General features: G+C 49.1%; 1 protein-coding gene across 1 annotated transcript; it reads right to left on the bottom strand.

The window, feature by feature from the left end:
• Nucleotides 1-206: 206 nt before the first annotated feature.
• Nucleotides 207-28,000, bottom strand: SMAD7 (SMAD family member 7). Its single transcript, XM_030969062.1, is given in 5 exon segments — nt 207-2,113; nt 21,080-21,154; nt 26,135-26,188; nt 27,056-27,447; nt 27,449-28,000. Coding segments are annotated over 5 exon segments (1,314 nt in total). The 5' UTR covers nt 27,703-28,000; the 3' UTR covers nt 207-1,574.

Here is a 28,000-nt window from a genome sequence, read left to right on the forward strand (position 1 = left end):
GGAGAGGATCATGAAGATGTGTATGCATGGAGAAGATCATGAAGATGTGGGCAGGCAAGGTCGTGCCGGCTCTGCGTCGCTTCTGGTTCGTGTTGATTCCCTTGTTGCTAAATCCTCTGATCCCACGCAGCACCCACTCAGAGCAGCACCTCTCCAGCCTCCCTCACCCACACCCCCAAAAAAGCCGCTTGGCACAGTTTGGGATCAAGTGTACATTTTTATTTTTTAATGGAACATAGACTCCTTTAGAAAAAGAAACATTCAGCTGGATGATAACACCCATAGAAAAAACATCAATCTTGTGTTCTCTTTTTTTTTTTTTAATTTGGCATTTGTTATCTGCATTTATATTAAAGCAAAGTGCATCTTTCTTACTTTTTTCTCGTTTATACACATTGCACAATACATAAATAATGATGCTTATAAAACGTCTTTATATTTACAAGTAATAATATATTTATATATAACATAAAATACATTTTTTTCTTTAATAAATCTCAGGGTTTTTTAAGGAGTCTTTTCTTTTGTGTGGGTGTTTTTCCAAAGCACTACAATGCTAAAGTTCCAAGAAGAATGCTCTCTTGTTCAATTAAACCTTTATATTTAGAAAAATAGCTTATGTTAAGGTCTAAACATGCTCATTGAGCTAAGAACAGTGTAAAAGTATCATACTCGTGTATGAATTCAAGAAGAAATGAAAGCACAACTGCATTTCCAGATAAGATGGTACCTGGATAACCTGATCTAAGCAGGTTATGACACACCGACTGTTGTGAACACTTTTTCTCTTGTTTTTCCCACTTGTTTTTCTTTAGTTTTAATTTTAAATTATTTTTTTTTTTAGGTTTAGAATTCTGTCACTTCTCATCTCAGCTCAAATGATCAAAGCACGGGCCATGCCCGGAGTCCCCTCCACTGTTGTTCTCTCCCGTTTACATCAATCAACGATCATAACAAACATAGAAAAAGCAGTGGAACAACAAACACAGTGACAAGACACGAACCCAGCAACAAGAGAAACACGAAAGGTCGGTAAAGGACCTGTCTGGGAAGGTTTTGCACCATCCTTCGGCGGCAACGCGGGGTTAGCACTGCTGGGGAAGGGGTCTCGGTGTCACCGTCACTGGGAAGGTGGTGCCTACAGAAACACAGTCATCTCCTTGTGCTGTCCAAAGGAAGGAGCTGTAACATAGAGCTAGTGGCTTTCAAATCCATCGATCCCCATTGAATAATCCTTTTTGAGAGGCGTGAAGTAATTATCTCATGTGATCTATCCCCACTGCACCCTTCTCTCGCCCTTCTGAGAGTTATTGGTCATTCACACTTTTAAAAAATAGATATATTTATCAAAATACCCCAAAGGCAAAAACAACAACAACAAAAAAAACAAACAACAACAACAACAACAAAAAATCATCTTTCATAAGCTATTTCTCAAAACGAAGAAGGGCGAACAACAAAAACAAAACGAAACAAAAAAACAACCAAAAAAAAGTCTGCATGAAAAGCAAGCACTCAGAAGGAAGTAATAGCAGCAAAGTAGTATAGATGTCATGAGTTCACTCTGTCTTGAGTCATCGGTTGTTGAAAATAACCTCCAACCAGCAGGGGCAACTGCTGATGAACTGTCTGGTGTAGCACTGGCCCCAGCCTTTCACAAAGCTGATCTGCACGGTGAATCCCGTCCACGGCTGCTGCGTGAACTCGTGGTCGTTGGGTCTCTGCAAGGTGTACGCCTTCTCGTAGTCGAAAGCCTTGATGGAAAACCCTGGGAACACTTTGTGAACCAGCAACGTCCTGGAGTCAGGGTTGTCCAGTGTGGCCGACTTGATGAAGATGGGGTAACTGCTGCGGTTGTACACCCACACGCCGTCCACTTCCTTGGTGAGCTGGATGCCGTAGCCGATCTTGCTGCGCACCTTCTGCACCAGCTGGCTCTTGTTGTCCGAGTTGAGCTGTCCGAGGCAGAAACCATTCCCCTGAGGTAGATCATAGAAGATATCCAGGGAGGGCTCTTGGACAGAGTACAGCCGACCCACGCGTGTCTTCTCTTCCCAGTATGCCACCACACACCAGTGTGATCTATCCCCTGGCTCCTGAAGAACTTGAGAATCTGCAGGACAGCAGGGGGAAAAGAAAAACAGAGGGATTTAGCAACAAGGGAATCAAAATGAACCAAAAGTGACACAGAACAGGCAGGACCTTGCCTGCCCATGTCTTCATGGTCCTCTCCACGCATACATCAATGTCCACAGTGCATCCACTACTTCCAAAAAAACATTTCCAGGTTTGGAACCCGGAACTCAGAACTTGGAAATGGCACTCCTGGGTCGTTTCAGTGCCTAGTTCTGGCTGGACTTACAGTTCCAGTGACAATGACACAGCCACCCTCACCCAAATCAACACCAGGACCGCCTCCAGTGCCAACAGGATGGGTGAGATGCTTGTGCCACCAAACACCTGAACCCCCTGATTCTCACCTACTGAACGATGGATTTATTTCCATAAACGACAATGTACTGTGCACAGACACTGAAAAAAAATGCTGCTAAGAAAACCACACTGAAACCCATTCCATGGGACCACAGGGGATGAGAACTTGACTGCTCTGGTGTGTGGGGCTTTTCCCTGCCTGCAGGGCCTGGGTCATGGGCAGTATAGGGGCATAAGATGCCGCCCTAACCTTTGGGAAAAACCAAAAGACAGAGGGAGCCAAAAAATCTCACACAGGTTAACGAAAATGGCCTAAAAACTTGCAAAAAAAAAGGCAGAAGTTCATTTGTGCAGCCCTTGTCTCAACTCCCTTTCCCATGATTACCCCACGCAGCATGGCAATGATGTAGGAGGAAAAAGCAAGGCAGGAGGAGGGAAAAAATGTGAGAAAGCCCCTTTTCCTGACGGAGGATCCCGAGCAGCCTGGCGCTGCTCACCGGGTAATTCCTTCCTCCCTTAGTAGGCATGTTACGACCTGGGAACTATTCATCTCTATAATAGTATTAAAAAAAAAAAAATCGAGCTGGGAATGCAAGTGAGTGAGCACTACCAAAATAATCCCCTGAACTATGAGAGAAACTAGTGGAGCTGGGATGGTGGGTGACCCAGCAGCCAAAAGCTCTTCCTGCAGACCCCCCCAAGCCCTCCCTCCCCAGGGCAACATGCTGGCGGCCTGCTCTCTCTATTTTTTGCTATTGATAAACCCATTTTCCCAGTTTTCTTCACATCTCGTTCAAGCCCTGCGCTGTGCTTTTAAGAGAGGAGAGACAACAACAAAAAAAAAAAAAGAAGAAAAAAGGAGGAAAAAAAAGCCCAGCCACACACTTTTAATTTCCTCATTTCTATGCCAGCGAGGAAAATATTTCTCCAGTTGCTGGAGGCAGCTACTAAAAATGGGCCTGACTGTGGATGTCTGAAAATAGGGACCCTCATTCCCAGGTTAAACCAGGGATGGGGGTTCTGGTCATGCTGGGGTGGTCCCTGGGGCAGCATCTGTTCAGGGCCAGCCCAGTTTGTCCTTCCACTCCCTTTTTTGGTGCCTCACAAGACTCTGTTGTGGGTAATTTTATGTCCTGCTGAAACCTGGGGCTGAGGAGGGGCAGGGAGGGCAGTTTGGGTTACTTCCTCCCCACTAACACAGACAGGGCGCCATCCATGCAAAAGTGCATCCAGAGGGGCAAGAAACACCCCCAGGATGGAATTTCCACCACCTGCCTGGGAGAGAGAAGATTCTGGGAATGTTGCTTCTGGATCCAGGGGAAGGATGCTCCTCAATCCAAAGGGAGATCTCTGTTAACCACCCACTACCTCCCTCCACACTGTCAGCCTGCCAGGGATGCTCGGAGCCTTTTGGGTTTTGTTTTACAGCAGCTGGGGAAATTTTGGAGCCATTGGACCCCTGCTGAAATTCCTACAGGTTTTTATTGATTCGAACATTAAACCATTCCTTACAGGAGTTGGGAGGGGGGAAAAAAGGACTTTTTCACCTGGTGTCTGTGCTTGCATTAGTGAAGACCATGTAACAACTAGTTCACTGCTGCTTACAGAGAGCTATTTAATTGCTAGAGCATTTAGGGAAAATAAAAAAAACCCCAAACCTACCAATAATAAAAAAAAATTTAAAAATAGAAAAAAATAGAAAACTGCCTTGGCGATGAATGAACGGACCTTTATGGAGGGCTGGAAGTTCATGAATGAATCGCACTAGGTTTCTGAATGACATGGGGTGACCAGACCTCAAGGACGAATCTTAGGTAATCCGGGATGTTTGAGTTTTTTTTAAGGAGCTGATGCCAGCATACAGGATAAATACACCAGAGCCTCTTCCGTTTGCGGGCTTCAGCTGTTGACTGCATGTCTAGTCAAAAATCCATGAGAATACAAGGGCTCAGCTCGGATAAACAGGCTCAGGCCTCCCTGCCAGCCACCACCAAAGCTGCTTTTTGCAGTTGCTGGGACCCCACAGGAGCCCCCTTGCTCCTACTCTCCTCCCTGGTTCTGGCATCCACCAGGAAAAGGGGTGGGAAAAGCCAGTGGCATCACTCCGGCAGGAGAGGAGGTGGCAGGAGAGAAGGAAAAAGTGACTCAAGAGATGCTTCCTACAGTGACAGACTTATTTTTTTTTTTCCCCCAAAAGGCTTTTTTTGGCGGCAATAATCACGGATCTGTGCAAACAGAAGTATTATGCTCAAAAACACCCTGCTGGGTTCACCCCGTGCAACCTGGGGTCATGGCAGGCACCCACCATCCAGCTCCCTTCTCCGCCTGCTGCAAGCTCACACAAAAACCCAGATCCCAGGAAAACCCACAGCCACATCCTCCTCAACACGTCCTCGTGTGCCACAGCCCATAGACGTCTGCAAACCCTCTGGGATGCCTGTTTTGAGTTAAAAGCATCGTTTTTACGAGCTCCTCAGTGCAAACACATCCCCTCCTAAATGCCTGGAAAACTCCCAGCAAACTGGGAGCGTTCCCATGTCCCAGCAAACAATGATAATGTTTAATGCTATAAACATCTGCGCCATTATTTCGTTATTAAGGATCCCTCCATTTGCTGCTATCACTGGCTTATGAGGATTTTCCATGGTTTCCATCACAGCCTGCCTTGGGGCTCCAGCAGGCTCCCCCCGGCGCGTTGTGCAAGCTCATTGTGAAAAAATAATAGTACAGAAACAACTGAAAATAAAGTGAGTGTGCCCTCAAGAATCTGGGGAATTGGTTGTATTGATCACTCACAGCCAGGTCTGCAGAGCACAGCCGCTCACATTAGCCCCTCACAGAGGGAAGAAACCAAGGCAATGCCCCAAAGCCCCTGGGGTAACATCTTTTGTCATTTTGGTGCGGAGGGTTCATCACCAGTGATGCCCCAGCACAACCATATTACACCATATCCCATCCCCAATGGAAAACTCTCCTTTTTTTTCCCATACTTTTTACACCTTCCTGGATTTCCCTGAGAGGCTGCCCCAGTTTTGCCAATGCATCCGTTGTCCTCCATGAGAGCATCATCCCAGCTAAGTCTCAACTCCCCAGTCAGCACAAGAGGCTGTGAGGTTGCCCACCCCTTGCCCTGACCTCCAAAACCATCAGGTCCTGCCTGAACTCTCCCAATAAAAGCCTACAATCAGGATTTCTCCACACTGGGGAGAAATGCTGTCTGTGGGCTCAGGGCAGGATCCTGCTGAAAATGCTTCATCCATGCAGAAATCCAGCAGGATGGGATACCAAAGCAATAACCCCCCCAAAAAACTGACACTGCAGAAACTACAGTGGGTAAAGTAAAGGATAAATCCACATTAAAGGATATACCCACAACAGTGGGTATGGGACACTCACACCACAGAAACACCCAAATTTGGCTCTTCCAAGCTGTGGCAGAAGGATTCACATCTCCCCTTGCTTGGAAGTGGCAGGAAATTTCTGGTGTGGCTTTTCTCTCCATCACATGGTGAGCTTGAATTTGATGAAAGCATGTCATCCATACTTTTTCTTTCCAAGCTCCAGCAGTTTTATTAGGAGATTGGGAGGAAAAAGTTCTCTATTTTTAATTCACAGAGAACCAAAGCATTTTAGAAAAATTGAATTTAATAATAATAATAAACTACAACAACACAGCTCCTGTCCTGGGGTGGTTTTAGATCTGTGTTGTCCTTCAGATCTCAGCCTTGTCCCAATGCCAGGTTCATGAATGTAAAGGGGAGCTAGGCTGGGGATCTTTGAGTTTTGTTCTGGTTTTTTTTAGCTAAAGGTTTTCCTGTAGTCAACCAACCTTGAAAGAATAAAGCAAGTTTAGCACACACTGAGCTATCTGACCCACCAGGGTTGCTCCCAGCTGACCACATCAAGGGCTGTCAAGATTATCACCAGTATCTGTGACAGCAACTCAAAGCTGAAAAGAGGAATAAAATGGCCTTACTGATGAGGATTTTAAATGCGTGTAATTGTATCTTTCACCAATGACATCAGGTTTAGAGGCAAATCAAGCTATCCAAATGTGGAAGTATTCAGAACTAGGTATGTACACTTTTTGTAATATATGTACATATACATTTATTTTTCCAAAAAGCGGTTTTGGTTCCGAGCATCTTCTCATGCTCTTCCAGAAGTTCTCACCATCTCACCCCCTCCTCTCCCTCATTCTTGGGTCTGAATGTCCCATCAAACACCAGCCCTGGCACAATAATTCACCAAGGTAGCATTCACCCTGAACTGCTAACAAAAGTCCCCTCACTTTCAAAAAGAGTTTTGGTTGGGAGGAACCTTAAAGATCATCTTGTTTCACCCCTTGCCATGGGCAGGGATACCTCCCACTGTCCCAGGCTGCTCCAAGCCCCATCCAGCCTGGCCTTGGGCACTCCCAGGGATCCAGGGGCAGCCACAGCTGCTCTGGGCACCCTGGGCCAGGGCCTGCCCACCCTCCCAGCCAGCAATTCCCAATTCCCAATAGCCCAAAATCTGTCCCTGCCCTCTGGCCCTGGGAAGCCATTGCCTGGCTGCTGTCCCTGCATGCCTTGTCCCCAGTGGCTGTGCAGCTCTCCTGGAGCCCCTGGAGGCCCTGGCAGGGGCTCTGAGGTGTCCCTGGAGCCTTCTCTTGTGCAGCTGAGCAGCCCCAGCTGTGCCAGGCTGGCTCCAGAGCAGAGGGGCTCCAGCCCTGGCAGCATCTCCGTGGCCTCCTCTGCACTGGCTGCAGCAGCTCCAGCTCCTTGTGCTGTTGGAAAGACCTGGAGAGAGCCCTGCCTGGCTTTCCAGGACACAGCTTTGTGCTGGAAAATAAGCGCCCCGGGCACTGCCAAGGTGCAGATGAACACGCACAGAGTCCTTCCTCCCTTATCCACCAGCACACACGGAGGGCATTTGTGCTTAAAAAAAAAAAAAGTTGGCTGGGCTGGTGTCAGCACAACGTGTCTGGCTGGGGCCAGGGCTGAGACCGAGCTCAGCGCGTCTCGCGCCCGATAATCTCCCCTGGCTGACCTCAAGCGGCATCTGTGTGTCCGGGATAGGGCCCTGACCCTCCTCTTCCCCTGCTCCTGGATGTGCAAGAGATAGAGACACAAAACCCAGAGGCTTCCAAGGGGTTTTAAATGCCCTTCCGGAGGGTCCTCAGGACTTCCCCACTGGCAGTCTTACCCCTCTGCTACTGGCAAGTGCTGATTTTGTAGGATCTCAGGAAAAACAACCCCCTGACCACTCACTTGAGTAGTGAAAGGCACTACATCAAGGTGGGGAGAACACAGAGCATAGTGTGTTCGTCAAAACAAATAAAAACGGGCATCCAAAAGGGTAATCCCTCTTCCTTTCTAGTCTCTCAAGTGACTTAAAAGGTGGAAAAACAGAAAAAAAAAAAAAACAAAACAAAAAAAAAAAAAAAAAAAAAAAAAAAAAAACCAAGAAACAAAAAAACACCAAATAGATAAACAAACAAATGAACGAAACAATGAAAAATACCTAAAAGCCAGATTTCCAGGTACATTCAGCAAAAGCAAAGGAAAAAAGAAGTTCAAATTAAAGGATAAATCCACATTAAAGGATATATCCTACTGCAGAAAAGGTCCTTTGTGCCTTTAACAAAGTTTGTGGGCAGCATGGAGACTCCACCCATAGCAGTGTTTGCCCCAAACCTTTTGTACCTCCCAGCACACAAGGGCTAGACAGCTTCCCCTCCGACAGCAGCCCCTGCTTTTGATGGCTGGGATGGTTCCTGAAAGCCTAATTTCAAGCATGGTCCTGTGCTAAGCTCCCCTTGCTTGCAGGAGAAATAATCCCTCACCTTCTGCAGGGATAGCACCGCCCTGGGGACCCGTGGGGTCCCTCCAGCTCCCAGCAGAAGAGCCCCAAGAGCTGAGACAGTCCATCACATCAACACCTACTTAGGGAGCCTTTAATCTGCGGATTATTGACATGATAGACCATAACATCTCTTCAGGAGCCATTACAGCCCATCGTGTCAGTATGTACTTATGCAGTCCTTAATCCCTGGATTGACAGGCTAGACCATAAATTTGTGTCTGTGTCTAATTAGACCGGCTCTTATTGCTCAGCATATATGGTAGCCATGCAGGCTAAAGAGCCTTAAGATTACTTTTTTAATTTATTAGCAAGTTGTCCAATCAATCACTCAAATGACTCCTTGTTCCTTGCAAAATCAGTCAACCTTGCACGAAAATAAATGTTAAGTTTCACCGCAAGATTTCAATTTGCTGATGTTTACTAAGATTGAGTCTGATGAGGTCAAGCAGGATAAAATATGGCAGAAGCCATCAGGGGAAGGAGTCTCATATTTCCCCATTTTTCTTGGGCTTTGGTTCAAGTTTGTATTAACTGCGACCTGAAAGTTTGGGAGGGCTCTGCCCAGTCCCCAGGTGACCCAACCAAAAATTGCCACCACCTTCCCCACAGCTGGGAATCCCCCTTGTGAAATCAGGACACAAATGAGGCCAGGTGAGATGGTGGGTGAGAGATGATTCACCCCTGAGGGCATCCCCTCAGTTCCCACCCCAGCTTGGGGGTGCCCTGAGTCAGCCTTCCCCCAGCCTGGAACCCAGCCCTGCCCTTTTCGGGGGTTAATTCAGCAAGAATATAAAAGTGAGAAGGAAAGAAAGAAGGAAAGAAAGAAGGAAAGAGAGAAGGAAAGAGAGAAAGAGAAAGAAGGAGAGAAAGAGAGAAAGAGAGAAAGAGAGAGAGAAAAGAGAGAGAAGAGAGAGAAAGAGAGAAAAAGAGAGAAAAGAGAGAGAAAGAGAGAAAGAGAGAGAGAAAGAGAGAAAGAGAGAAAGAGAGAAAGAGAGAGAAAGAGAGAGAAAGAGAGAGAAAGAGAGAGAGAGAGAGAGAGAGAGAGAGAGAGAGAGAGAAAGAGAGAAAGAGAGAAAGAGAGAAAGAGAGAAAGAGAGAGAGAGAGAGAGAAAGAGAGAAAGAGAGAAAGAGAGAAAGAGAGAAAGAGAGAAAGAGAGAAAGAGAGAAAGAGAGAAAGAGAGAAAGAAAGAAAGAAAGAAAGAAAGAAAGAAAGAAAGAAAGAAAAGAAAGAAAGAAAGAAAGAAAGAAAGAAAGAAAGAAAGAAAGAAAGAAAGAAAGAAAGAAAGAAAGAAAGAAAAGGAAAGAAAAGAAAGAAAAGAAAGAAAAGAAAGAAAAGAAAGAAAAGAAAGAAAAGAAAGAAAAGAAAGAAGTCCTGCAAGCATGTTGTTGCAGATTTACAGGGGCTCGAGAGCAAACACCACTATGGCAGATGGCAAGGCTGGACCAGGAGTAATGTCCAAAAATATTAAAAAATATATTAAAAATTATGGGGTGATGCACATCCCCTGCATTCACAGGACAGCAGAGAAAGAACCTGAGTGAAACTGCCGAGTTCATGGAGTCCACCAAACCAGAAATTTGATTCATAAACATCCTATTAGTCACTGCTACTGTCTAATTACGGTGATTAATCAATTACCACGGCTTAAAACGACTCTAGAAGAGAAGAACGCTTTTCTTGTGACCATTCTCCTTAAAAGCCAAGCAAGGCTGGAGCTACAAGGTGGTGGGGCGGGGGGGGGGAATATGCAGGCACACACCAAAAATGCCTGTCTGCCTGTCTCCAGTGGTTAGAGGAGCCAGCTGACTCCAGTTTCCTCCATACCAGGCTTCAGGCCTCATCAGCCATGCAAATTATAGAGTACTGTGCTGTCTGAAGGCCGAATTTCGACTCAGCTCAGAGAAAAGCCTTAGAGGAAGGGTGGGGATGAAGAAGCCAGCCAAATCCATTCATAATATTTACAGTAAATGGGCCTCTTTGCTGTTGTTTAGTATACAGTCAGCCTAATTATTTTTGAAGTTTTAATTTAAAGAACCTTCTTTATCTGCCTCTCCTTCTGCACCCCTCAAAGGTGTGGGAAAACTTTTCCCTTGTTTCAAAAAAGCAGTAGGATGGGAATCCCTTCCCCAGGCTCCAACTCGACGGTTGGGTGGGACAAAGGGATGCTGCAAGAGCTGAGACCCTTCCAGAGCGGCCCTGCCAACAAAATCCATGGGGTTTTTGAGACTCCCAGGCCATCCAAAGAGTCACAGGGGCAAGCAGATCCATGTGGAAACCCCCCAGAAATCCTGTTTCTGCTGCATGTGCTGCCGTTCTGTGCTGGTGGGGGCTTGCTGGCTCAGGAGGCGGTGCAGGTGCTCCACTGCCCTGTGCACTCTCCAACCTTCTCCCCTTCCTTGAGGCAACCCAAAATAATCTCGCTTTTGTAACAAATCAGCCAAGAGACCCGTCTGGAAAGCACAGCTCATGAGATGCTGCCCTGGGAGCTCCCGGTGACTCAGGGCTGGTCCCAGCCCCAGCTCCCTGAGAGGAGCAGCCACCTCCATGCTTCACCCCAGCTACCAGGACACACCTCTTCCCCACCCAAACCCAACCCAGATCCCGACCAGAAACCTTCTGAGAAAGAGAAACCAGCGCACAAAGGGCTCCTGACTTTACTGCAATGCAAATCAGACCTGGGGATGAGCTTGCCAAGAATCTCTCTCCCGGCTCTGGCTGTGCTGGAGGCTCCTGTGGCAGCATCCTGCCCATCTCCCTTCTGGGATAAATCACACCACAGATGCTGAAGCCACCAGAGGCCACAGGGCCCTGCCAGCCATGGGGTAACAGCCCCCTCAACGCAGTCACCCAGCTGGGGGTTAGAGGGTGACCTTAAAAAGCTTTTGCAGTGAAAAATAAAGCTTCACTGTTGCGAGGCAGGAAAGGTCATCCGGCACCCAGGGATGCCCTGGGGAGGGCAGGGATACATCCCCCAGGAAAGCCACAGCTCTCCACCGACAACATGTAACCATGTGGGTTACACGTTAAAAACCTTGTTAGGGCCTTAATAAAAACTGAATTAGAGCAGTCTAGGATTTCCAAATGGATACTTAATACACCGATGTGTGTTAGGATTTTTTTTCCGCCCCCCCCAACGGTATTACACACACACACATAACACAACACAGCATCACTGCTGCTCTTATTCCAACACTGAAAAAAACCTCAACCCTCTCCCTGCAGCACACTGACCCAGAATTCTCCCCTAAAGACTGAAAACAGACGTAAATATATGTTTCTCCCCACACCAAAAAAATTAAAAAAGCCCACTTCTCCCAGCAACTTTTCCCAGAGCAGCATCTCCCTCGCAGGGATGTAAACCCATGGAAAAAGCAGAGTAGGAACAAAAGTCCTTTTCACGTTCGTCGTGCCCTGCTCCGTAACAATTATGAAAACTGTTTAGCTGGGCTGGCATTTGGAGCACTTACTGCATTCCTGCCAATAAATTCCAGTCCCGGATCCGATGGAAAAGGCTCCCTCCCTCCCCTTTCCCCTCCCTCCCTTGCCTTCATTCCTCCTGGCTTTCTTTACAACCTAATACCCTGTCGACGCGGGGCCAGGGCCTACTTAGGGGGAAAAAAAAACACCCAGCGCCAGACTGGAGACAGCAGGCAGACTGAAAAAGTTAATCATTACTTCTGTCTGCCTTCATAATCTAATCACGCCTATTCCTAAGAGCAGGCGGCGGAGCACGCCGTACATGGAATACGTACATCCCAGGGTCACCACCCAGGATGGACGGACAGACGGACACACGGACAGCACCAGCCCCGGCCCGGGCAAGGGGCAATCAGGGCATGGACAGACAGGATGGATGGCGTTGGGAAGGAGTTCACAAGCCTGGCCATGCACATGCACACCCCTCCCCTCGCCTCTCACCTTGCTCTGCATTAATAACGCGCAGCAATTACAGAGAATATTATATTCATTAAGTAATTAACCCTCCCGGCACTCCGGCAGAGCTGGCACCCCCTTCTCGCAGACAGAGGCCAGCAGAGGTTTGCCCCGGGCCATAAAATGGGGCAGGTCAGCAGCACACAGGTTAAAAAAAAGCCCCAAAACTCCTCGTGGCTCATCTCACCCCAATTCTGGTGGCAAAGTCCTGAGAGGGGACCTTCCGTGACCAAGGTGGCATCACCAACAGCCAGCAGCATCCTCCCATGGGCACAAAACTCGGGGGATTTGGGGTGTCACCAACAGCCAGCAGCATCCTCCCACAGGGACAAAGCCCATGGGAACTGGGCATCACTGGGATGCAGCAGCATCCTCCCATGGCGCTGAAGCCCAAAGGATTTGGGCATCACTAAAATGCAGGAGCATCCTCACACAGGGATAAAGCCCAGGGAATCTGGGGCTTGGCAAGCCCAGCAGCACACCAGCTTCTCCAGAAAATAACTGCAGTGCAACTCTCAGGTAAGCCAAGGCTTCATGCTCTTGACACCCAGGATACATTTTCCATGCTTGGCTGTGACAAAGAACAGTAAAACTACAGGCCTCTGCTTATGATTTATGGGTTTGTTCCTTATCATGAGCTAAAAAGTCTCAGACTGGCTTCCAAAGAAAATGAATTCATCAGTTCAAATGCAGTGATGTAACTTCAGACTCCCAGCTCCTTTTCCAAATAAAACTCCTGTTACTTGATTCCTGCTCAAAGAATGATTTTATGGAGTTATTGACTCCATCCGCTCTGCCTGGGAAGGTGCTGCCGGAGCCCAGCCACGAGGTCACTGACAGCCTCATCCCATGGCTTAGTTTCTTGACTATTTTCCCATTTTCCCTGCTTTTCTACTCAAAACCTCACCTTGCACACCAATGTGCAGACAGACGCTCAGCTCCTCTGGTATTATTTTGCATCACCCACCATGGAGGGGGCTCCTCCTCAGCAGTGACACCTGGCAATTTTTATCACCCATAAATTCGACCCACAGCCTTCCATCACCAAAAATCACTGGATCCACAGCCAACCTCTCCACTTGCAAAAGTGACAGATGTCTGAATTTCCACCACCATCCTAGCAGCCACAAAGTCACCTCTTATTGATGAAGTTCTGGCTTCTATGAACAAAATCTCTTTAACCTGTGTAAGCATTACATAGAATTCTATACAAATATGGAACATATTCAGTATACGATGAATATATTTAATATATTCAACCTATACATCTATAGAATATATATATCATATGTTGACTATATCTTACATAATTATATAAATAATACATTGAATAAATGATCTCCATACATATTCGACCTACACATAGAGATTGAATAGATTTTGCTCATTATTTAACCATCTACAGCCTCACTTATTACATACATCTGCAAGATACATATTTACAACCAGGGTTAAGAGTCCAAGCAGTACTGAATTATTCCTTTAATGGCAAAACTTGCCTTTCCACGTCCTCAGGGAAAAATCACAGGAGCCAGGACTTCCCCCCAAAGCTGGCTCACCAAACCCAGCACCCCAACAGGGATCCCACGTGATGGCCAAGGGAGGGAGAGGAAGGACCACAGAGCAGGCACAGGTCCCCACGCATGGGGAGCATCACCAAGAGCATCACCAGGACCTCCTGCAACCGCCCACAGTGCTTCAGCACTGCCAGCACAACCCAACCAGCGAGGCTGAAGCCAGAAGGTTTTTTTGTGTAGTGAGGTTAAAAGGGTAGAGAAGGGCTGAGCCAGCTCTTACAGGGTGGTTTTTTTTTTTTTTTTTTTTTTGTTTTTTTTCCCTTGCAAGTTAAAACCAAGATAATGACACTGGGTGGGGACCAATTTGAAGGGCTGAGCAGCCAAACCAAAATTAGTCTCCCGGCCAAGAGCTTCCTAGGCCTCACAGTTTGGGGAAGGAAGCTGAGAAAAAGCATGAAAATAAAATAAAAAAATTCCTTGGGAAGCTGGACCGTCGCGCTCAAGCAAAGGTGACCCTGCTAGTCAAATATTTTTCAACATAATAAAAATAAAATCAAGTACTGGAGCAGCCTCCCTTGGAAAAGCAGGGCCTATGAGATGGTGTTTTTTCCTCTTTTTTTCTCTTTTTCTTTCTTTTCCCTCCCCTGGCACTTTCTTTCCTTTCACTAATAACTATGTTTTCTTGCATTTTTTTTTCTTGGCTCTTTCCTCATAAAAGACTGATGTAATTTCCTGTCTTGTCCCAATGTTTCCTGTTAATTAACAGGGTGAAAGTTATCATCATGCATTTAAATGGCAACCCAAAAGAAGGGAGGGGAAAAAACCAGGGGAGAAAAAAAAAAGAAAAAAGAAATGAGAGTTTGCTGTCTGTTAGCAAGCACCACATCACATTCCCAGCAGCCCAAAAATATCCTGGAAAAAGCTTTTTGGAACTGATGACTTGAGCCCCATGGGCAAAGACCCCCTGAAGGGTGGCAGCAGGTCTGTGCACAGGGGATCCAAGCCCCCACCCTCCCCTGGATGGGGATGGAAAATCCCTGCAATGCTTGCCCAGAAAAGCTCTTTTCTTGCATTAAGAATGAAAATAAAAGAAGAAGGGAAACAAGGAGATGGAAAACAGGAAGAAGAAAGAAAACAAGTAGAAGAAGGAAAAGAAGAAAAAAGGAAAAGGAGGAAAAGAGAAGAAGAAAGAAAAGAAGGAGAAAAAGAAGGAGAAAAAGAAGGAGAAAAAGAAGGAGAAAAAGAAGGAGAAAAAGAAGGAGAAAAAGAAGGAGAAAAAGAAGGAGAAAAAGAAGGAGAAAAAGAAGGAGAAAAAGAAGGAGAAAAAGAAGGAGAAAAAGAAGGAGAAAAAGAAGGAGAAAAAGGCAAAGGAAAACAGAAGAAAAAATAGGGAAAATGGGAAAAGAAAATGAAAGGAAAAAGGCCAAAAAAAGAGAAATAAAGCAAAATAACTTGTACAGAAAGAGACAGACAGCAACACCCAAGATGTTGCACTTATTAAAAGAAGTTGAAGAATAGAGGAAGGAAAAAAAAGGAAAAAAAAAAGGAAAACCCAGGGGCTAATCCAAAGACAGCAGGCGGAAATCCTGTGAGCTGCCGAGCTCCTTGCCTTGCCTGCCCTCAGCTCCGTGCAGGATCAGGCTCCTCCGTGCCCTCTGTTCCTCAACAGCAGCCGTGACGCAGCCGGTACCCCGGCGGCACCGCGGCCACGCCAGCGGCGGGCGAAAACAAAGCGATTTAGGCAAAAAGCGAGGGTGGTTAGAACAGAGACTGTGCCTCAGCTGTTAATAATATCCCAGCGCTGAAAATAAACTGGGAAGGAAGCTCCTTTGTGACAGTAGGCAGGCGGCCAGGCTGCGGCGTGGGTCATTCATGCCGGCGGGGGACGGCAGAGGGGTTGGCACCCACCCGCCACCCAGCTGGAGCACAGCAGGGGCTGGGGACAGGGGTCCTACACTCAGCTTTCTCCTGGGCACCCTAAAATGCCCTGCACCCCGTTGTAAGCCAGCAGGGAGGGTTAGGGTGTTGGCCACCGTGGCTGGAAACAGGCATCCCCCCATGCCCATGGCAGGGAAATGCGGGTGGCTAGTGTTACTGGTTCCTTTAGTGTAAGCGATACCCACTGGCAGACAGTGGGCATGGAAACGATGCAGCCACATCCCTGCCAGCCCAGGGCTGCTCCTCTACGAGTGTTTTTGTCCCACCGAGTTTTAAATGTCCCCAGTGATCAAGTTGCTCTGCGGGACAGCTACTGCGAGCGGAGCGCGGTTTGAACTGACACTCAACTTCCAAAATTCACCTTCCTAGCCTCATTCTTCCCTAAAAAATGCCATGTTGTGGGATTAAAACGCAGGTGACCCCATCGTGGTCCCCCATCACTGTTCCCACCACCATCACTGTGATGGACTTGCTGATTCTGGGGTCTTTTGCATTTTGTCATCAGCTGTTCCAAAGATGCCGTTTGACTGGGAAAATCTACTGGCATCTGTAAAAATGGGTTTAATGAAGCTGTACAGGTATGGATTGAAACTATCTAATGGGGGCAGCACCTCTGCTATCATTTCTTCTTTAAAACACATTGTACAAGAGTATCTAGGAAAGGCTCAAGAGGCTCTAGAGCACTTAAAAGTTATTATTAAATGGATTCTATTTGCTTTGGAAGGATTTTAATCGGCGAAATGCCCAGAGCTGGGAGGAGGATCCCAGCTGTGTCCCGGGGGGGGTCCCCATAGGGTGAGAACCCCCTTAAAAAAAAAAAAAAAAAAGCCCTGACGGGGCTTGGAGGAACCGGAGCGGGTGGCCAAGCCAAGAGCCCGGGGTCAGTGCCAAGCACCAGCTCCCTCCTCCCAGTCGGCCACGGTCAGATGATGTGCGAGGCGAGCCGGGAGGCTCCTAGTCTGGCAGGCAGCCTGCTCTGCTCCAGAGGCTCCAGTGCTGTCATCCTGGCATTAACCCCTGATAACCTTGTCCTTTCCAGGACGGGACTGTGGTTTTTTAGGTAAGCAAGGAGCAGGGGGTCATGTCTCCCAGCAAGGCTGGGAAGGAAAGGGTGCAACGCCCCGCGACGCTCAAAGCAAATTAAAAAATACTGAAACGACGTAAGCTCAAAAATAAACCAAAAATAAGTGACTTAAAGAAAAAAAAAATTCCCAAGCAATTGTTTATCCCTGGGACAAATATACAATCCTAGTTCCACAGGAAGATGTCTCAATTTCAGATTATAATAGGATGCCAATTTGTAAATAAAGGCATTTCACAGGAGGTTATAAACTCCGTAGGGGAGGGAGGTGGAAGTAGGGGGAACGGGAAAACACAGGCAGGGCTCTGGCGGAGAAACAGCACAGGATCCTGTTTACATGGGCAAGGGGAGAGCGACGGGAAGCCGCTTTGGGGGGCAAATATCTCCGGATTTGGACAAGGTGCTTATTCCCCGTCGAGCAGATACCAGCAGGGATCAGAGGCATAGTGAAACATTCCCGGCCTGTCCGCAATTTTGGAATGAAATGTCAATCAGCCAAGAGGTCCCTTAAACCAGACAAGGTCCCACAGCACAGAGAGCCAGAGTAGGGAATGATGCCAATGCTCTTCCAGCCTGGGGAAGTCTTCCCTGCGTTTTTGGTGTGGAGTTGGGAGGCAAAAACTGAATCTGTGCCTGCTACAGAAGAGCCTTTTTGGTTTCCCAGCCTCAAGCCTTGCAGAACCTTGATCCAGCACCCGCCAAGCACCATCACTCAACACCCACTGGCTCTTGGAGAGCCTGAGGTACTTCCAGAGTTGGGGCAAATCAGCAGAATTAGGCCAAAATCTGGATAACCTCTCAGGTTTGGTATTTTAGGAACAACCTCTATAAAAAAGCAGTGGATGTGGTGAGGACACAAGCCAGCTCAACTTGCTCTCCCTCTCTGAGGACAAGGTCTGGACTTCTTGAGAGCTTTGCTTTGCTACAGCAGATCCAGCACCAAGCCCACCAGCTCACTTCTACCCTTGGAGCAGGGCTTCTCCATAGGTCATACAGGAATCTGGCTCCCACCAACCTGATGCCACCAAACCATGGGCCAGCCACCTTCAGGCACTCCAGCCATGGCTTTGCTTGTTTGAAAGAAGCCACAACCAAACACATCTGCTGAGAGCAAGTCAGCTCAAAATACAGGAAAATCACCCTCTGTCTCCTATTTATGGGAATTATTTTTATCCCCAATGAGATATTTTTGCTCTTTAACCACACAGAGGGCAGAAAGGATCTGGTTAGTAATACCTGAGCACAGCCGTGTCAGTGGGAGCAACCGTGAGCGAGGAGTCCTGACCTACCCACAGGCTGACCACTGACAAAAATAAAGATGATATAAGAAAATAAATAAAGCCAAGAATACAGAAGCCAGAGCCAGTGCCTCGGGGGAAGCGAGGGGTGCATCAGCCAGAGAACAGGATGGCTGGGGAAGAGAGAGCCGAGCTGGGATGGGAAGGGGACAGCAGCATGATGTGAAGGACCAGCCAGGGTCATTGCATTCCTGGGTCATGAAGGAGAGCAGAAGGAAGAGGGAGGGAGGGAAAGAGCAGCTCAGAGTGGTTATCACAAGGGGGAAACACTCCCCGTGCACGCCCTGGCCACGCTGCTCCCCCCGCCACACGTCCTCCAGAGCCTCTGGTATCCATCAGCACAACTGCCTGCAGCCCCAGCAAGAGACAGAGCCCAGCACTGGCTGATCTGAGGCTCCTCCCCATCAAAGGCTCCTCACAGAGAGCTGCAAGGACACTCACTTTGAGCCCCTCCAATGCTCCCCTTGCCACCATCCTCTCTCCATGCATTCCCCCGCCAGAGTGGCCGTGAACCCCAGGCTGGCCTCATTCCCAAATTCTCAGTGCTGAGAGTGATCTTCCTTGCCAAATCCTGCTCTTTGAGACATCAGAGCAGGTCTACTGATCCTGCTGCTACACCAGCATCCACCACACACCACTAATGACCAAAGGCTGCAGTGCTGCAGGATCCCACCGGCACCACCACCAACCACCTGTGATGTCTTTTTCCACATACACCCGCTCCACTTTCCAAATTAGCAAAATAATTACTTTTTTCCCCCTTTCTTAAGCCGTCCTTTCACCAAGGAGCTGCAAATCCAACACTGTACAGGTCTGGAGGGTAGGAGGGATGCTGGATTCTCCGCCCAGCATCACCCATCCCTATCTGCCCAAACACAGATAAGACTAAGCCAAAGCACTGGCCACGTACCCTGCCAATAACTCATTAAAGCCCTCTTCAAACACACTCTTCTGCTAACTAAAATATGCAGGAGGGGGTAGGAGAAAAAAGGAGGAGAAAGTGAGCTTTGGAGGATTGCTCCAAAGTGCGTTTATTTTCCTTTCTTGACTGGGTCTCTCCAGTTGGGAATTTTCAGCACTGCACTTCTGCACGCGGAAGGGAGATGCCAGTAAATCAGAGCAAATTCAAAACAAATGCTCTTTCATGTGGAGGCATTCGGCTTTGTTTCAGGGCTTGGGTAGCTAACCATATCCCTTCAAGAGTCAACTCTCCTATCAGCTCCTCATTAAACTAAATGGCTACAATTACATTTGGGGAGGAAAAAAGAGTGGTTAATGATCGTAAAAAGGTTCTGTTTCCAGGCTTGGGGAGGGGGGGAACCTTTGATAAGGGAGACAAAAAAAAAAACCCAATAAAATAATAGCAATAGAATAAGTTTAAAATGTACTTTCAGGTGGAAATGTGCTTTCATTTGGGGAAGAAGCTCAATTAAGGAGCTAGGGGGGTCCCCTTCCCGCAGCCTTTTGGGAGGCACCAGGAACGAGCCATGTTATTTCCTGCAGCCCAAGCCCCCACCTCCTGCCTTCCCTTCGGGAGCAGAGCTGCCAGACGAGATGTTATCAATAGGCTGGACCTTACAGAAAGCCCCCTTTTAAAAGCGAGTACTTCCTCTGCTTATTTCATGTGGTATCCTGTGGAACTGAACTCTCTCCTCCCCTCTGCAACGGGTGTATTTCAGGAGGAAAAAGGAAAAAAAAAAAAAGAAAAAAAAGATCTAACAACATCCTTGTTGTGTTGTTTTGCTTCTTGTCTTTTTTCTTTCTGCAGTCCCCCTTTTTTTTTAATTCCCTGAAGCTATAGGCTCCAATTTAAAAAAAAAAAAAACACGCAAATCCTTCTGCCTTTGGAAAAAAAAACCCTAAACAGCAACAAGTTTTCCTGTTCCCTCTCCCCCTTCGTTTGATTAATTCTCATTAGGGCCTTTGAACAAACAATATGCGCCCCTCTCAAATAACAGACAGGGTATATATTACACCCAAAGAAAAACAAACAAGGCTCACTTAAAGACATCACATCCACACCAAACGCAATTCCTGGAGAGAGGCAGGGGCAGATGCACACGCGCGTGCAGCCGCCGCCGACCTAATTCCGAATTCCAGTTTCAGGGTGATGAATAAATCATAAATCAAGGAGACATCCCCACAAAGGCAAGCACCTTCAAACATCAGCCAGTACCTGCAGGTACACGGTTTCAGACACTTTAATCCTGGTAGAGACACTGAGGTGGCCAGTCTGGGGTGGAAGATGACGTGCTGGAGACATCACACCTTGGAAATGGGGTTGGGAGTTGGACTGGGTGACCTTCAAAGGTCCTTTCCAACCCAAACCACTCTGTGTCTCTACACAAACTTCAAGAGGGGTGGAGAAAGTACCTAACAAGCCTCCATCCTGTAACAGCAATTGGAGGCTGAAGGAGATGGCAAATAGGAAAACAATGGAAATCACTGAATATATCAGGAAGGGGTACAAAAACATTATCAACTCTCTCTGCAACACCCTCTATAAAAAACAGGCCACCTTTCCTCCCCAGGCACCACGAGTCTTGTGCATCAGATGTGGGATGCTGGCGACCTTACCAGGAGCAAAACCTGAGCAGGGCTCTCATCCCAGGGACAAGAGATGCCCCCACAACCAAGTCAAGGATTTGACACCAAATCCTTCTTTTTGGGCACCTGTACCCACCATAATCCACACACCTGAATGAATGGTCAACCAACATTGCTTAGCCTTCCCCTGCCTCAGTCCTTTTACCTCTTCCTGCCTTTGGCCAAAAACGAATGGAGCATGAGGCTGGAATCCAAAGGAAGTACAGACACATTCAGGGATGGAGAACCTTGTCTGGGATTTCTACACATCCTCTGCACAACAGGTACACGGCTGCTAATGAAATTAAACCCAACTCCCGCTCTAAGCACACACTTCTCAGTGATGTGCATTCCCAAAACTCCCCCAGCCTCACTTTGCCTTTTGTCAGGACCCTCAGCCAACGCGACCCACGGCCAAGATCAAGGGCAGCAAGAGATGTCTTACCTGAGAGCCCCCCAGGGGCTAGACAATTAGTTCCCCCTGTTTCAGTGGAGGAAGGCACAGAGTCTGGACAATCTGCTGGAGCAGAGGAAGGAAAGAAAAAAAAAAGTAAGTCAGTATATAGGTGGTTCTTTGCAGGCTCCCAGCATCGCCCCGAGCAGAACACACATTCCAAAGGGCTTAGCAGGAAGCGATTACTAATTGTCCGTGCAGAGACGGTAGTTCATCAAGAAGCATCCACCCTAACTCGTTGTCTCAGTCAAGGCTGCGCTTCATCACCAGCCAGCACTGATTATAGACTGGCAGAAATTACAGGCTGGCTGCCACCTCTCTGGACAAGTCACCGGCTAAGGAGATCAAGGTTGTCGCCGTTCTGATGCAAGCGAGCTTCCAAAAATGCTTAAATCGTGGCTTTATGCACCCAATTTAGCCCAAACCTGTAGCTCACCAAAATGGGAACCGAAAGGGAAACGTCTCATTGCTGCCCTTCTGCAGTGAACGGGCTGAGTTTGTGGTGCCCTGCTCGAGTTCTGTCACCACCAGCAGCTGGCAGACCTTATTGCCGCCTCCTGGGCAGTGGGACCCGCTCCTCTGGGCACCACCAAAGGGCAGGGTAAGACTGCCTGCCCTTCTAGAAGCTTCTCTCAGTGCTCCTTCAGAGGTTTCTCCCAATCTCATGCAGGTGCTGGAGATCAAGGTTTGGACCTCTCTACCCTAAGCCTGCTCTTCCAGGTGACAACAATCAGAAGCCAACACCAATCTCCTGGTCCTACAGAACAACTCCAGCTTTTTGGTCATCACCATGTGGGACCATGAGCTGAAGAACAAGGCTCAGAGGACCTGTGAAGTTCATGCAAACTTCTGGTCCTGAGGGACTTTGGGTGTCTCCAAATTTGGGTTCTCTATGTCCTCATTTCGCCCACATTTGTATTCAAAGCAAGGCCATCACAAGGAGAGCTGAGATGATTTTCTCCCTACTGATAAAGAAATTCTGCCAGATCCCACTCCTGAAATACCAGTGAATAAGAAATTCCTGTCTGCATAACCTCATTTTATCAGAGTAAAGTAAAAGCCCTAACAGGAATATACAGTTTAACAGGATATACTTAATCAAACTGAAAACAATAGGGGAGACAGGAAATAGACTTACTTGTGAAATACTGTATATGATATGCTCTCTAAATTCCTTGTCGTGCTTTCTATGTTTTAAAGAATAGGGTTTTTACTTTTTTAACTCTTTCTAGTCCAGACAGGAGATTTCCCCACCATTCCCCTGTGCTGGCTTCAAGTGCTTGAGCTACAGATGGTTTCTGAACACAGGCTGGACCACTCTGCCCTGCCCTGGGCTCCCTGTGCCTGCAGCTGTAGTTCCCTGAGGAGTTCCTGTGATAAGGGACATCACTGTCTTGCTGTAGAGCTCATACATGACCAGGTTCTCTGTTACCACCTCAGGCAGGACAGACTCCTATACAAACTTCAAATGCACAACCCTAGCAATAGGGCGATGTGCTTCCACACTTCTTCCTCAGCTCCCTTCCTATGTCCCATCACCCAGAAGACAATTCCCCTCATCCATGAATCACCCCTGGAACTCCCTTTCCAAAACTCAGGGCTGGGGCAGCTCAACTCTAGACCAGGCCGGAGAGTCAGGCGGAGGAGTCAAAGGCAGAACCCTCATGGGGTCTGTGCCCTGTGCGTGGCTGGATTCATTGTTGCCCTCATCCCACCGCCCACAGAGCTGCTGGGGCTCTCGTTAGGAGTGGGCACTGGGCTGGTTTTACCTCCAGCCCCAGAGAGGTCGAGGATCGGACATTTGTCCAGCCTGGTGCACACCAATCTCCTCCCAACTCTGCCTTCCCACAGCACGAAACCATTGCGGAGACACACAATTATTCCTTGTGGCCACCAGCCCAACCTTGCAAGGTGTCAAATAGCTCCGGGAGCTGCCAAACCTCCAGCTCCCCTGAAAGCTGACACCACAGGAGGGCATTCAGCCCCACAGAGACATCCCAGCGCGTTTCCTGCGCTCTCATACACCAGTCACGCCAGAGCACAACGGAGCCACTTGCGGCCCCTTGTCCCACTTGAAGCTTAGTCAAAAAATGTTTCTGGATTATTTGAGGGTGCTACTATCCACCTCACTTTCATCAGAGCTGCAGGCTCCAGCAGGGACATGAGGAATGCTGAGTCCCACACTCCTCCATCATCCATCCCAGCCAACATCCCGTGTGAGGAAGAGGGATAGTTCCCTCCTTGATAAAATCCTCCCCATCCCTGGAGGTGTCCAAGACCAGGCTGGAGGTGGCTTGGAGTAACCTGTTCTGGTGGAAGGTGTCCCTGCCTTGGAGCGAGATGACTTTTAAGGTCATTCCAACCCAAACCATTCTGGGATTCTATGAATGAGCAAGCCAGGCTGACCCACAGCCTTCCCTCAGGTAACTCAGCCATCAAGGGCAGATCTTTCTGTTCTGTGACAAGTACACAAATACCAGATCTATCCTACCAACACAGCCTGATGTTGCATTTCACTGCCTGCAGCGGATTCCCAGCTCCTTGTCCATCCCTGCTTTCCTCCAGCCTGCAATGTAGCCTGTCTCAGCCTCCATCACCTCCAGAAAAACTGATTTAATCCCCATTGGTTAAGGGTTTTAAACAAAAAAAGAGACATTTAGACAAGATCAAAGAGAGAAATGGTTAATGATGGCAGTGGTGAGGCACTGGCACAGGTTGCCCAGAGAGATGCTAGATCTCCCACCCCAGAAACATTCAGGGTCGGGCTGGATGGGATTGGAGCGACCTGGTCTAGTTGAAGATGTTCCTGCTCATTGCAGGAGGGTTGGACTAGATGGTCTTTAGGGTCCCTTCCAACACAAACTTGTTTTTGATTCTCTGATCTGGCAACCTCTGCCAGAGCCCACACCAGTCCAGGGTTTTTATCTGCCTGTCTCTCCATATGAAGCACAAGACACAGCACTGAGCACTTAACTTTTACCACCACCATCATGCTTGATGGAAAAGCAGAAGTTTCCTGCTGGATACACACTCCCAGCTCCACTGGCAGAGCCTAAACACAGGGACTGCTCCCACCCAAGGCCCCAGGTGAGAAAACAGCTGATGGGCACCATCCAGGTAAAAAATCCTCACACCTTCCCTCAGTTCTCAACATGCAGCTGGGGAGCTGCCACGGGAGATGGCACCGAGGCTGGGAACCCTCAGTCCCCCTGCAGAGGAAATGCTGAGAAACCCTGAGCTTGCAGAACCCACCTGCCACCACAGACTTCCAGGCTCCGCCAGCGCCTGTCACAGCCCCGCTAGTCAGAGCTCAGCTGCCAAGTGGATTTTTCTTTCAAAAAGGAAAAAAAAGGAGGACTTTTTGGTGAGTAACCCAGTCGTTTCTGTGTTTCCGATGGGCAGCGTTAATCACTTCCTATTGGCCGATAGGAATAACTTTTCCTTTCGAAATGGCACATTCATGTTCTGCGGCTTTTCTGTTTACACACATTTTGCTACCTTATGTCAACACTTGCTAATGAATAAATATATCATTCGGCTAACTGAAAATGAGATCCTGGCAGAGGCAGATTGGATGTTTAAATCCTGCTAATAGATTTTATCCTAACATCTTTACAGGAAACCAAAACCAAGTTTAACCCTTCTCTCCTGCAGCTCCAATCCCCTTTGCATCCCATGCCAGGATCATCAATGAGTGTAGAGAAAAGCCATAAAGGCAAAAAAATAGGAACTTTTGGGGGAGCACTGCAGGGATGCAGCCAAAATTATGTGTAATCCACAAAACTTCATGACCCAGCAGACCCCCAGAGTCTATTACAGAACAACCCTTCTGCATCCCAGCACATGCCCTGGATGCTGAACCTGCTCCCTATGTCCCTCTTTCATCCATGGGCCCTTATCTCCTGTTTTCTTCGCACCAAGGCAAGGTAGTTCATGCTCTGCAACCCAATTGTTTGTTAAACAGCTTTGTTTATTTCCCAAAGGCAAAAAAAAAAAAAAAAAAAAAAAGACTCGTTAGTGTTCCCAAAGAGTTTGCAGAGGGGGAAAAAGACAGTCCAGCCTCTGAGGGAGCAGCCGGCAGGGTGAGACCCCACCACAGCACCAGAGCAGCCTCAGGGCTGGGGTTTCTTTTAGCCCTGAGACCCTGCAGAGAGGTAACTTCACAGACACCGTTCTGTTGGCCAGAAAAACCCCAACCAAACAATCTTCAGGAATATCTGTGTATCCACCCTTGCCACCCTGCAGTGCCTCCCCCGTCCGCCGCGACCGCAGGGACCGCCGCACTCCAGCCCACTCCAGAGCCACTAATGCTCAGGAAGCCAGGAGCTGCTCCTCCCGAGCTCCCCGCGTTTCCGACTCTCCCCACCTCTCCTCCTTCTGCCAGCCTCATTTATCTCACACCCGGCGAGCTCACTGCCAACCAGGAGTTTATGCAGACAACCGCAAGAGAGCTGATGCCAGCCTCAAATGGGCTTCTCCCCTGGCACCCTGACATTCAATTACAAGCAACAGGCATGCACAGTGGTGCTAAGAAACTCAAAATTTTAAAAGGTTAAGAAAATAACTTTTCAAACTCTTTTCCCATTTTTTTCCCCAAGCTGATGAGGTAGGATTAGGCTCCTATAAAACTTAGAGAGATTTCTATCCAACCAGTCCATCTGTCAAGGTTCACTGGGATTCCCAGGCATCAGGGAGATGCTGTGCTGGATCCCAACCTAAATCCCTAAAAATTCACCCAGGGGTGCAGAAGCACTGCCATTTCCAACTGGAGCCTATGGTTTTCCTGGCTGACTCAAGCAGCACAGGCCTGCACTGCACTGCAATCCCTTCTGAAGTTTACTGACAGAGTTTTAAAACCCTACTTTGTGCACAAAGTGGCTTAGATAAATTATATGTTAATTCTTACAGGGGTAGCAGGAGGCACAGAAGCACACAAGCAACCCAAAAGCAAAATGCATGACAAAGGCAGGAGACTGTTTCCCCGATAAAGGGGCTGTTATGCCATTTTTTTATCTCTTACACTTGCATTGAAAAAAGTCCACTTACCAGTTGGTTTGAGAAAATCCATTGGATATCTGGAGTAGGGTGGAGGGGGAGACTCTGGAATTAGAGAAGTACAGAGAAAATAAAGGCAGAGCCATGAGAAAGAAAAAAAAAAAAGAAAAAAGATAGGAACTTATGATAACAGTGGCATTCTTTTAGCAAAACTGTTTGTCTTAGCTCTGGGGGTTGGAGGCAGGGCAGCGAGGCGGTGATTGCCTTGATATTTAGCTGTCAGATAAACAAAAGGGGCCGTCTGGCGCCAGTCTCCCTGCTATCTGCCGCTCGGGCTGTCTGATCGGGGCCTCCTTGGCTCGGCGGAGCCGCGGCAGCGCCGGGGCCGCCCGGCCCTTAATCCCCCGGCACCGCTCGGGGACGGCGGGGAAGCAGCGCCGGGGCCCCCGGGAGGGGAGGGGGTCCCGGAGGTGGGGGCGTCGCCCCCTCCCCTAAATACAAAAGGAAGTACATAAACCGCGGCAACGGAAAAGTTTTTGTGCGTGTTCTGGGTTTTGTTGTTTCTTGCGGGTCGGGTTTGGTTTGGTTTATTTTTTCCTCCAGAAGGGAAAAAAAGTTTTGTAGGCCGGGAGGTGAGCGGGGCTGCATCCACGTATCCCTGTATCCCCTCCATACACGCATCCCCCGCATCCCCTCCAACCCCTGCACATCTCCAGCCCCTGGGTCCTCCCTAGCCCCTGCACCCCATCCCCTCCGTTCTCCACACCCCTGTATCCCGTCCCTCCCCTGCACACCTCCAGCCCCCGCGCCGCTGCATCCCCTTCATCTCTCGCATGCCCTCCAGCCCCTGCACCCCTGAATCCCCAGCAGCCCCGTGCGCCCCCCATTCCCCTGTACTCCCACATCCCTCCAAGCCCTGCACACCTCTGACCCCCGCATCCCGCGCATCCCCTGCCATGCCCGCCGCCGTACCTAGCTCGCAGAGCCGGCTGAGGTGGTGCGGGTTGCAGCAGACGAGCTCGGAGTGAGCCTTGCCGTAGGATTCACAGCAACATAGCCGCTTCACTTCGGAGCAGTGGCGGAGGTCGGGCCAGCGGAACACCTTGCACAGCAGCACGGGCAGCGGGTACCAGTGCTGTCCCAGCCGCGAGTCGGCCTTGGCGGGCAGCAGCAGGCAGGGGGTCCGCGCCCCGCCGCGGGACTCCACGGCGTGCAGCAGCCCCTCCAGCTGCCGCTCCTTCAGCCGCTTCAGCACGGCGTGGGTCAGCGCCTTCAGTTCCGCCTCCGCGCCCGCCGCCGCCCGCCCGCCGCGGCCCGCCTTGCCCGGGCAGCACCCGCGCCCCCCGCCCAAGTGCGCCCGGGGGCTCGGCCACCGCCGCCGCCGCGCCGGGCTCGCCCGCCGCCGCCTCCTCCTCCTCCTCGCCGCCGGGCGCGCGGCTCCGCCAGAGCCGCCGGACGAGCACCGAGCGTTTGGTCCTGAACATGCGGGACGAGAGGAGGGGCCCCCGGCTACAAAACGGGCATGTCGTCCGCCGAGCATGAAGGGGCCGGCAGGCGGGATGCGGCGGCGGCGGGGGGCAGCGGCGGGGGGGCAGCGGAGCCGAGGCGGGCTGTGGCATGCGCCAGTCTCCGCGCTGGGGCCGCGGGTCCCGCCGCCTCCCGCGGGGGATGCGCCGGCCGCGCCTCCGCCCGCTGCGAGAAAATTTACAGAAAAATCGGGTCGAAAAGAAAAAAATCAAAACTGAGAAGAAGAAGAAAAAAAAAGGATAAAATAAAGGTGGGGGGAAGGGAAGGGAGAGAGAGTCGCCGGTTGCTCCGGCTTTGCCCAAAAAAGCGAAGAAAAACGAAAAAATCCCCGTCTAGAGCTCGCGGCGCCCGTGGCGGGGGCAGGCGGGCGGGGGCTGCCGGCGCCGCGCC

The sequence above is a fragment of the Camarhynchus parvulus genome, chromosome Z, assembly GCF_901933205.1.
Source record: "Camarhynchus parvulus chromosome Z, STF_HiC, whole genome shotgun sequence".
NCBI lineage: Eukaryota > Metazoa > Chordata > Aves > Passeriformes > Thraupidae > Camarhynchus > Camarhynchus parvulus.